At 35.3% G+C, this 12,023-nt stretch overlaps 1 protein-coding gene across 1 annotated transcript in view; it reads left to right on the forward strand.

The window, feature by feature from the left end:
* Window positions 1-12,023, forward strand: part of LOC111502761 (uncharacterized) — a 40,349-nt gene that overhangs the window by 12,032 nt on the left and 16,294 nt on the right. The window contains exons 5-7 of the mRNA XM_074174848.1: window positions 6,122-6,291; window positions 8,063-8,204; window positions 10,763-11,031. Of these exons, the coding sequence (XP_074030949.1) occupies window positions 6,122-6,291; window positions 8,063-8,204; window positions 10,763-11,031 (581 nt within the window). The remainder of the gene's footprint in view (window positions 1-6,121; window positions 6,292-8,062; window positions 8,205-10,762; window positions 11,032-12,023) is intronic.

A 12,023-nucleotide genomic window follows, 5' to 3' on the forward strand; every position in this document is an offset into this window, starting at 1 on the left:
TGTTAATATAATAATTTTTCCGTAAAATATCTCAAATTGATTCAGGTCAGTATGTGAAACTGCTATTGCTTCAATCATAAGTACTTTGAAATCTTTGCGAAATGGAACTATCCTGGCCCTGATGACGTGCCCGTCATCATTTTCAAAAAGTGCCCAAATGAACTCGCACCAGTATTTTGCCGACTTTTTAACCTGTCTAACAAGGAAGGGGTTTTTCGTTCTTGTTGGACGATTGCTCGCGTTCAACCTATTCCCAAAACGGCAAGAAAAATCTTCTAGATAACTCCAGTCGCTTTGCTATCAGTAATATCAAAAATCGCGGAGAAAGTCGTGAACCACCATATCCTCAAATTTTTGGAAGGCTTCAACATCTTGAGCGATCATCAATATGACTTTCGAAAACAAAAATCAACAGGTGACCTTCTATCGTTTGTCACTTATATTTGAGAAACATGGAGAATAAAGAGCTATTGCGCTTGATATTTCTAAGGCCTTTGACCGTGTGTGGCATGAGGATTTGCTGGCCAAACTTCGATGCTATGGCTTGCCGAATCATTTCTGTGTATGGCTCTCCAGCTTCTTGAAATAACGTTCCCTGCAAGTGGGTGTCGATGGATATCTCTCGAATACTTTTATCTTCAACGCTGGTTTTCCCCAGGGATCTATATGGCCTCCAAACCTCTTTTTATTGTATATCAACAACAGGACATCGGCCGCGGAAGTACATCTTCACCGGCAGCAGGTGATTGGGGTGGAAGTAACCAGGTTCAATTCAGTGCCAGAAAAACCAAGGCATCGGTTTTCTCCAAGAAGATAAATGTCTCCGAACCGGAGATGATAATGTCAGGTCAGACAATTCCGCTTTCTGCTTTGATGAGTTTGTTAGGAGTGTAAATGGAGACCAATATGTCTTGGCACAGTCATATCGCTGGAATTGCGAAGGCTGATTCTCAAAAGCTTGGAACACTGTTCCGAAGCAAAAAACTGTACACACCTCAGCAACTTTTGATGCTTTATGAATCTTTAATCAGACCTACTTTGGAGTATTTTCCTCATATATGCAGCTCCGCCCACAAACATGCCCTAAAGCTGCTGGATTCCATCCAGAAAAGAGCCATCCGCTTGATTGGAGACGAGAACATCACTTGCAACCATGATTGAAACATCGAAGAAAGGTTGGAGATTTATCTCTTTCTATAGATACTTTCAAGGGAAGTGTTCAAGTGGCTCGACATATTTGATTCCACCTAGAGCGGTACATATCAGAAATACGCGACGGACTGTGGCTGCTCATCGTTAAGAGGTTCAATTCAGTATACCTCAACAAAGAAGTTTTCGAATGGTTTGTTGCCAGTCAGACGGTGGAAAATTGTAGCACTCGAAACAACTTGAATTCTTCGCACCAAACATGTTTTTTGGCCAAAAAAGCTTCAACAAGGAGCTTTTGATTCTTCCATCATTAGCAGTTAACGTAGTACTAGGAATGAATACCCTTCAAACAAAAGGGTTCCACACAGGGCCGTAGCGAAAAAAAAAACAGGGGGAGGAGGGAATCCAAATTTTCCCAACCCCACCAGCAAAATTTCCCAACTTTCGAAAAAATGAAAGCCGAGGGATTAGTAACTACTATAATATATTGATTTTCTTACTTAGCTATCCATAGATTGGCTGAATGCTTATACCCGTTAGGGTATGCACAAACAAAAATAAATTTTGGTAATTATAAAAATAATAATGGGAAATATTCTACTTTGCACCAAGGTCCTTGGTCTTCCACCATATCCAGCATGTATAGGAATATTCAATACAAATGAAAGGAAACAACACTTGAATAATATTGTGCTTATTGTTTTCTACTATAATTTTTTCTATTTTCACGGCCCGAAATTTCACAACTTCTCCAAGTCGAAAAACCAGCGAAAAGGTGGAAATTTTATAAAATTGTCACTTCAAAATTTGTGGACTGTTCAGGACTGTTCTCTTACTTGGGAGAAATTGAACTTTTTTGAAGTTTTTAAACAACGCAGAATTTCAAAGTATGAGATCTCCAAGTTATGCATGTTGGGAAATCCCAACCTTCTCTCGGTTCTTTTTTTATTACCTCTCCCTTTCTTCTCTCTTATTTTAATTTTTTTAATTTTCATTCATTTTTTCACTTCTTTGATTGACGACTTGTTTATTTTGTGGAAATTCATGTTCACTAAGGATACACTACAAAAACACACGTTTTTCTATTTTAATAATAATAATAATAATAAAGGTCTTTATTATTTTCAAATAATATACATATAGATTTTAACATTGTATGTAAAAAAAAAAATAAAAACATTTCTGAAAATAAAGGGCGAAGTTCATTTTCTGCAGACAAACGATAGTTTTACTACGAAAATGTTCTTCCACTTAACCCTAATACAGTGCGTCGAAGAATTCATATGCGTTTGTACATGTAATTGACAAATAGACAATGAGAGAAATGAGTGATAAGTGACGAAAATCGTTATGTTTGTTGGTTTGGCAGCGGGGCAGAGGGGTATCTAGACTTGTGTTTTGAATAAATTATTTTTATATTCTGATCTGAAGCAAGTAATACTGAGGTTCTTCAAACTTTCAGGAACGGAATTATATAAATTATAAATTTGGTAGGTGAAAGATCGTCTGAACATTTCAGTTTTGAATTTAGGTGGGGATAATAATCCTTTAAATCGTAGATTTAAATTATGTATGTCTGTCCTGAAAGATATTTTGTTGTACAAATATGAAGGAGTTTTAGATAGAATAATTTTGTAATATAAAGTGACCGCATGATGAACTCTTCTATTTTCCATATTCAACCATCCAATCTCAATTAATTTATGTGATATTCTCTGATTTTTCCTCACGCCGTATATTAGCCTCAAACAGGAATTCTGCACTTTTTGAATTTTATTTTTGTAAATAGTTGTTAAGTTCGGACCATAGACAGAGTCAGCGAAATTAAAATGTGATAAAACTAATGTTTCGCACAGTTTCATTTTGATTTTTCGAGGAATTAAATGCCTGTTTCCATAAATCAGTTTTAGTGAACCATATGCCCGTCGAATCAATTGATTAACATGTTTTTCGAATCTTAGGTCTGCCTCTATGATAATGCCTAGGTTTTTAGCTTCTTCAACAACAGGGATCAATTCATTATTAATTTCTATATTAATAGGAAACTGAAATCTAGCCCGATTATACATAGAACCAAATAACAATACTTTAGATTTAGCGCAATTTATTAGTAAACAATGTTCAGAAGCAAAATTAATGAACGTCGCCAGTTCCCTATTAATTATTTCAGAAGCATCATCTGCTAACTGCGGAGGGAAAGTGTGATAAATCTGTGTATCATCAGCATAGACATGAATCTTACATTGTTCTAAAGATTTTATTAAATTGATGGTATACACAGAAAAAAGTAAAGGGCCCAGGATTGAACCTTGAGGCACCTCCGAGTTCAATGTCATATATTCGGACTGATTTGATTCAATTTTTACACACTGTTTACGATTGTCTAAATAATTTTGTATAAGGCCAACAGCCGATTCTGAAAAACCTATATAGTGCAAAATATTAAGCAGTAATTTGAAGTTGATAGTGTCAAATGCTCTGCTGAAATCCAGCAGTACCAATATTGCACACAGACCTTTATCCATTGAGGCAATGATATCATCGACTATATTAAGTAAGGCTGTCGTACAGCTGTAGCCTTTACGAAAGCCAGATTGAACAACAGGCAATAGTGAGTGGTCGGCTAAATGCTGTCTTATCTGTACTTCAATGGATCTTTCTAGAATCTTGGAAAGCATGTGTAGGATACTTATTCCTCTAAGATCCTTGTATTCTGAAGGATTTTGTTTCTTGGGTAGAACTTGAACCACTGCTCTTTTCCAAACAGTAGGGACAACACCCTTGAAAGGCAGAAATTTATGATGTGTGTAATATATGGCACAATTAGAGGACAACAAAGTTTGATAAGTTTAACATTCAGCCCATCACAGCCCATTACATTGGAATTAGTTTTACAAATGATGTCATATACAAAAGTGTCATTGACTTCTTTGAATTTAAAAGTGGAAGGAATAATATTGTTGGTGCTGTAAAAATTCAACAATATTTCTTTATTGTTGACTAGTTTCGGCTATTACACCATTTTCAAAACTAACTGATTACATTTAAATCTGACTAATTTATACCTAAGTTGCCTATCCTATCATATATGATCTGGTACCTACATTTTATATACCTGTAATATTCATGAACATATATATACAGGCCAAACAGGTAGAAATTTTGATACAATGTACCATGAACATGTCATTTCGGATAAAAAATCATTAATTCGAAACATAAAATAGATAAAGATAGTTTAAAGATCCTTCACACATGCGGAAAAGGGAAAATGATGAATCTGTTGAAATCTATGGAAATAAACAAGTCAAAGAAAAATCACAAATGTATTGTCTTCAACGAACAACTTGATCTAAATAGTAGTCCTCTCCTGAATCTATAATCCAATTCCCAAAACCTACATTATATCAAAAGATTTGTTTTGTTATATTCATGAATATTACAGGTATACAAAATGTAGGTAATGTAGTTATTTATGATAGGATAGGCAATTTAGGTATAAATTGGTCAGATTTGAATGTAATCAGTTAGTTTTGAAAATGGTGTAATAGCCGAAACTAGTCAACAATAAAGAAATATTGTGGAAAATAGACAAAAGTGTGTTTTTGTAGTGTATCCTCAGCATTTTTTACTATTATTCACTATTATCTTCACGGCCCAAAATTTCCCAACTGCTTCCCAACTTTTCCCAAGTCGAAAAAGTAGGGGGGTAGCTCCCCCCTATCCCCTTATGGCGACGGCCTTGGTTCCACATAAAACTCCTAGATGGTTTGAATGTATCGTGTAATGTGAAGAATGACGTCATTTTGGCCCTGGAACCGATCAAGCGTCAGGATTTAATCGATTTCCAAGAAGAAAGACTGACCTCCCTCATTTGTATTGCAGTAGACCTTCAAAAAATCCTTAGAAACTCCACTCAGCTCAGTATCATTCAACCACTCTTCTATACTTGAATGGATTTCGATCGAAATCCATGTTTCAGTGCATTGAGAATCAACTTCGAATTATCGTTATTCGTTTCTTCTCTCTCGTTGAACGTGGTCCTTGCCAGGATTACGAGATCATCTACGTAAGTTTGCAGAGGACGTTGTTGAGGACGTCAAGCAGACTTTCCTTCAGGATTGACCACAGATGAGGGATGATACCTTGCTCTGAGAATAACTCCTGGTGACCCAGAAGCTATTGGCTTGAATAGTCATACTTACTGTTGTGTTTACGAAGATGGAGAAGATCTAAGTCAGTTATGGTCAATTCAATGTATTTTCAAGACCATCGTTTTTGAGTAATACGGTTACCGCAATCTCTTCATTGCTAATGGATCGACATAGTTTCATGAAAAGAGACCCTTCTCAAGCGTCCGTCCAGCATCCTATTGAGTGCCTCTTCTCGAGCACATTTTGAATTTCGTAAAAATAGGTTGAGAAATGAAGAAAAACATGGGGTGTACCATAAGTCTGTATCATACGGTATACCACCTTTGCCGCCATCTAACTGTATGATATGATTTCCCACGCCACAGTAGCATATATAGTCCTCCTGAAGAAGCACAGCTGGGAATGTGACCTCTTCTCCAGGAAGCTGGAAGGTGTAAATGATTTTATTGCCAATTTAATTGTCGGTGCAATGAAAACTTTCTTGGCGACCTACCAGTTGTTCTTTTTGAACGCTTGATGCCCCCAATGAGAGAAGGTCGATTCTTATTAGATGTCAAACTACCAGAAAAGTGGTTCTCTATGAATGTTCCGTCAGGTCGTTTCATTGTTTATATTCCATATATTAAACTTCTATTAATCTCGATAGTTTCAATCAAGAACGAACCTAATATTTTGCACTAAAATAACTGGAATAACTAGATTTCTTAATAATGGGGCTACAAAAACTGTCAATAATTCTTCATTATAGTGAAGAACGCCACTTTTGTATCTCTCTTATAGGTAAATATCAAGTTATGACTTTTATATAAATTCCTCAGGTCATGGATGGCTGATGTACGAAGCTGATGATTGGTATGAAGGAGAATGGGTTGATGACCGCAGATCTGGTTTGGGATTCAGACATTATAAGTCTGGTGAAAAGTATGAAGGAACTTGGTCAGCAAACAAAAAAGAAGGAAACGGAAAAATGATTTGGAACAATAACGACGTAAGTATTCGGTTCAGTCAGATCCTGAGTCAAATCCGATGCAGTTCAGAGAAAACGATGTACTACTGTTGAAAAAACTTTTTTAAATTGAATTTGAGTAGAATCCCACATTCCCTATTCCAAAATCGATTATCTGCCTCCCAAGGCAAATTTTTATCATTCTGTGCAGTTCAACTTATCTTCACTGAAAATTGATACTGATTTCTGAACAAAAAATCACCAACAGCAGCAACAGCATGGCAAGATTGTGATATATTTCAAGACAGGCAAGTGACTCTAAAGATATTTTATCTCAGTAAGGCACTCGACTATGTCATTCATAGTCTTTTTCAGGAATAAACTTAAAAAGTTAAAACTGGAACATCTGGCGTAGAATAAATCCCCAAAAAACACTTTTTCCAGTTACCTGAAATGCAATCCTTTTCTCGACGCAAGTTTCACTAACCAAGTTTTGGATTTAGACAAACTTTCTCGATTCATATAAGCCCACATACTATAGGAATAGAAGTTGTTTGTCCTTGTACGAGAAGTTGGGCCATTCAGATATACAGTTGGTTAGTACCTCGTCTACGGGCAGAAGGAGCGATAGCAAATATGTTGCCTGTCGTTCACTTCAGCTTTGTTCGAGGTATGATACTCTGAAAGAATTTGATTTTCAATTATGAGAAATCATCGATTTCGAGTTGATGTGGGTACTACCTTGCACTGACAAGAGGCCAAATAGTCGGAAACCGGTCTGCACCTGTCGGATATAATCCAACGCCCTTCGTGGTATTAGCCAGGGGAGTAGATGTTTTCTGATAGGTGTCAGTCCATGAACCTAGTGTGTAGGTAAGTGAACACTGGTCTGAACGAATTGTTCCTTTAGATGACTTAATGTACTTTTCCAAAAGTTTTGTCCGTTTCATTGCCGTGTGTTTTTGAAGCTCCACATCTCAATAAATGTTTGTACCACTGTGTCGTATTATATACTGATCGATGTAGAATTTTGTACTCTATACAGTGATGAGTGTGCTATATGATGTCGTTAAGTAATTTTATGCCAATTTTTTCCTACGAATTCTAATTGAACCTAAATGATGCCGAAACAGCCCGAAAAATCAACTAGGCAATTGGTAATAATAGTGTTAATGAACACCTGTTTGACGTTGGTTTGCGAACATTCGTTCGGGAGAGTTTAGCTTCGAAGATGAACCCCGAAGTTACAGTTATCCAGGACGAGGATTTAAGGACCCTGGTGGGTATACCTCCATGTCAGCCATGTTATTTTCTTTACCGCAGGCAGCCACGTTTTTTCTTCAAGGCTGCACGCCCTGTATAGCATTTGATTGATGTGTTTTGAAACAACACCCTATATATCTTATGATTTTTGGAGAAGCAGACTTTTACGGTGGCAGCCATGTTTTATTTACCGCTGCACATATCCTGTTTGTTCTTATCATTCCAAGCGCGCTCGACTTGTTATCATTAAACACGTAAGAAAACACTGATAAACCACTTCCGACCCAGTTCTTTCATAGCTGCTCTACTGACTCTTCACAAACCTAACCAATTTTTGTTCTACTATTTGCACTCTTCCTTGGTACTCTTTCATTCCTTTATGAGTTGAAAGAATAACAGTTCAAAGTCAATATTCAAATATTTCATCGTCTATATGTTGATGTAGTTGACGGGGACTAAATAATATTTCACCAAAAGATATTCAATTGTTAGTCAGCGTATTAGATAACTGGATGGAAAATGAAGTCAATTAATTATTCACTTATTTCAGTACTATACTGGGGAATGGTCAGAAAATCAACCACACGGTTACGGAGAGTATTACTGGGAAGTTATTCAAAATATATCGTTTTGTTTTCCTTCATACAACTGGTACAAAGGTTCGTGGGAGAATGGTGTCAGGAACGGGATAGGTATGAAGTATTATATTTCAGTTTTTCTACCAGTTGATTGTAAATTCAAAAGATTGAATACGTTCTTTAACATCACATGCAGAATTTGCAATTAAACCTCAATAGTTAATTCACGTAGAGAGGAGAACAAAATCGTCTCCTGCTACCCTGAAATTATTTCAAGCATAGATTTCTTTTTTCTTTCATGTTTTTTCTACCAGGATTTGTATATAAGCTCTGACACAATATTTTATTACACAAGATAAATTGTGTGAACGCTACCGGATTTTTTGGCTGTGGCTTTCACACGGCTTTCTCCTGTCGTAAAATTTTACATCCTTTGGTGAGATTAACTGTATTTTTTTTCGTTAACGGCTGTCAATCCTTCACGAACTACAACCTTCTAAAGTACAAAAAATGTGCGAGTATGGAATTGAAGAGGTCTTACCTTATAACGTGCGATCATTTCAGTAGTACACTGCCAGTGGGTCACTGCAATGAAATTAGATAACATTACGTTGTTTGACGTCTTTGGAAAATATTTTGAGAACAATTTCACTGTTCTGAGTTACTCAATTTGATTGATTCAAGGGTCGAACAGGTCGAACTACAGAAAACGATCAAACTGTCTTCATATCAAACTCATTTGGCACACTAAGGATTTAATAGTCCCTTATCAATAGTTCTGAGAGAGATCAACGTGTTAGGTCTTGTTTTTTTTCATAATCGAGTATTCAAGCTCACAGTTGAGAACTTTATGTTCTCTCTTTCTAGATGCATAACTTATGATACAATTTCTTCAGTGATTCAAAAAATGAAATTGAATATTGTAATCACGGGGTTTACTCTGTTTGTAACAATAAATAAAAATAAATATTCACACAAAAGGTCAATTTTGGACTTACAGGCTTGTTTTATACATATGCAGTTTAATTTGATTGGGTTTGTTTTCAGTTTTAACCGAATGTAAATTTAAACACGTATACGGTTTTCATACGGTTTTTATAGTGTTCTGTTCAGAAACACATGCTATGTTGTCTAGTAGGTAAATAGTGAGAAGCCAATTTGTGGCCACAAACCTTTTGGACCAACTCGTATCGAGGGAAATTTCAATGCTTTACAGTTTTTATCACGTTCAGAACGTGTGAAACAGCTCTTAGAATTTTGCTGCTGATAAAATAGGATCCCGCTAAATTTCTCACTGAAGCAAAAGTACTTTTTGTACGTAGAAGGTGCAAAAACCTATTTTGAAACCTCTAAAAAGATATGCAATTTTTTTTTAACAAAAACCACTTTTTCTCATCCAAATCATATTTTTTATAAAAATAGATTGAAGTATCTTATGAACAATTAGACCCAACTATGAAATGAAACCTTTGTTCATCATGAAAACCTATTTTTGGTTTGGAAAAAATTATTCAATTAATAATTTACTTGCAGGTAGAACAGTTGCAATATTTACAAAACAATAGATGATCTGATAAAATGGCATATTATCTTTGTTTTCCATGGAATTCACAACTTTTCCATTTTCAATTGTTTCACGATTGTTTGCATATCATTTTATATCATAAAATAAATTAACAAGATATAACTTATTTCTCAGACTACATTTTCCAATACAAAAATGTTTTGTATAAATTCGAAACCCCAATTTCAAGCAACATAAAAAACACAGGATGTTTCATTAATCTTATTATATCATCTTGACTTTCATAAAAAGTCAGACTCGTCTGCATGGCCTTCCTAACTGCATTTTTTTTTCAAAAGAGGTTGTCTTCATGCGGAAAAACCTAGAAATCAATCAAAATATCAAATGGTTGCTAGGTAGGCCGCGGTGGTAGTGCGCCCAACTCTCGATCGGAAGGCCGTGGGTTCGATTCCAGCCTCGACCAGATATTTTCCTCGAGAGAATTCATCTGGTTGAAGCTGGGATGATTCTGCAACCGTGTTAGGAATCACACGTTGATCTCGTTAGTCCTTAGCTCGCATAAGTTTCTCAACTTCTGAGAGTTGTCGTTCGTACGGGGGCGACAGCTGATTAACGGAACAACAGATTCTTTAAACAGATTTACTTAAAGTGAATAAGCGACGGACTTTGGCTGCTCATCGTTTTGAGGTTCGACTCAATACACCTCGAACGCAAGGATATTCCTGCTTGTGCTTTTTCTTTAAAAAAAAATTTTTTTTCTGAATAATGAATAATCTTCGGTTATAAACTGTGAACAAAAAATTATTTCTATAGAATACATTACTCATTTGATGAGCAACCATTGTATTAATCTATAGTTACACATGTACATGCGTATGTGCGAATGGTTTGTAAATATTTATTTTCAGATTTATTGATACTCATTGGATTTTTTCATATTTCCGCAATTGTCAGTCAGTATGTTTATTATTTATAAGTTTTATTGCATTGTATTTTCTTTATATTCTTATTACATTGTTCTGTATTCTTCTTTCCTACGTTAATAAATATTATTATTATTATTGTTTCAGATGAAACATTTTCTCCTATTTGTATCCTAATTTACGGAAAACGCACACATGATGAAATAATTTTTTTCTTACTGCAGGTGTCATGGATTTCGCTACAGAATGTGGATCAAAATATTTAGGGGCCTGGAAAAATAATCGCAAACACGGGGCTGGTATAGTGGTCTGCGGAAACGGCCGTATCATAGGGTGCAATCCTATTTTCGAGTATGACAAGCCAGTTAATTTGAAATCGAGGAAGTCCCTTTCTTCGCTTGATAATTTCACTGAAGATATGTTGAATTCAGAAACAGGTGACTCTGGAAACTTCCACGTGTTTCGAGAAATTATGAAAATAATCGAATCTAAGGTAATGATCTGAAATCTTAAGGATATTTCTGTGATTTTGATATTTCTTTAATCGAAACAAAATATAATAAACCCAATTAGTATCCCACAAATGATCTGTTTATACTTACAAAATAAGCGAATTCTTCAACAAACGGAACATACTTATGATGCTTACAAACTTGAATATTATTGAATCTTACTGGAGTTTTTTCCCCAACACCAAACTGTTATTTTCATACCATGACACGTGTTTCGATCATCAAGTGATCATCTTCAAGAGGAAGACAATTTGATATTCCTCTTGAAGATGATCACTTGGTGACCGAAACACGTGTCGAGGTGTTGAATATTATTCCTTGACTGGATATTCAACAAAGGTTAGTACTGTAGTTGGTAACTGTACTTGAGTGTTTATATATTGTGATCAAGTTAGTTTTACTCACATCTGTAGCAACTATTTTATATTAATTACTTTGTTTATATTTTATGTTAGCAGCATGCTTGTGTTGTATGTTCTGATTTTTTTTCTTAATTCATCTGTTTTTTAGTTCTCTTCTTTGTACTAACTTCATTATATATTCCATTTTATACATTTATACTCGTATTATCAGCTCTTCTTCATTCTATACATTTGCGTATTCCAACTTAATCATTATTTTATTACAATATTTATATAAGCTACATTTATAGAGCCTGAGTATTGACTATCATACTTCATTCTGTTATACTGTCTATACTGTAATACTGTAACTAATTGTCTGGGAAACTCATGCGCAACTCTAGAGTCCTCAACGGATGTTCCAGACTCATTTGGTTACACTTTGTGGAAAAACATACAAATGCAGACCCATGTAAATAATTTCGTATATTACTTTTGTTTCTTTGTTGTTGAAACAATGAATTTATTATTATTATTATTCCTATTATTATCCCATGCAACTCCTCTCAAGATACAGATCTCTCCTAAAGAATATCCCCTCTCAATATAGATATAAACATTCAAATATGTCT

This window comes from Leptinotarsa decemlineata, unplaced genomic scaffold, assembly GCF_025532065.1.
Source record: "Leptinotarsa decemlineata unplaced genomic scaffold, Ldec_3_MD MMD2_tig00000882_RagTag_RagTag, whole genome shotgun sequence".
Taxonomy (NCBI): domain Eukaryota; kingdom Metazoa; phylum Arthropoda; class Insecta; order Coleoptera; family Chrysomelidae; genus Leptinotarsa; species Leptinotarsa decemlineata.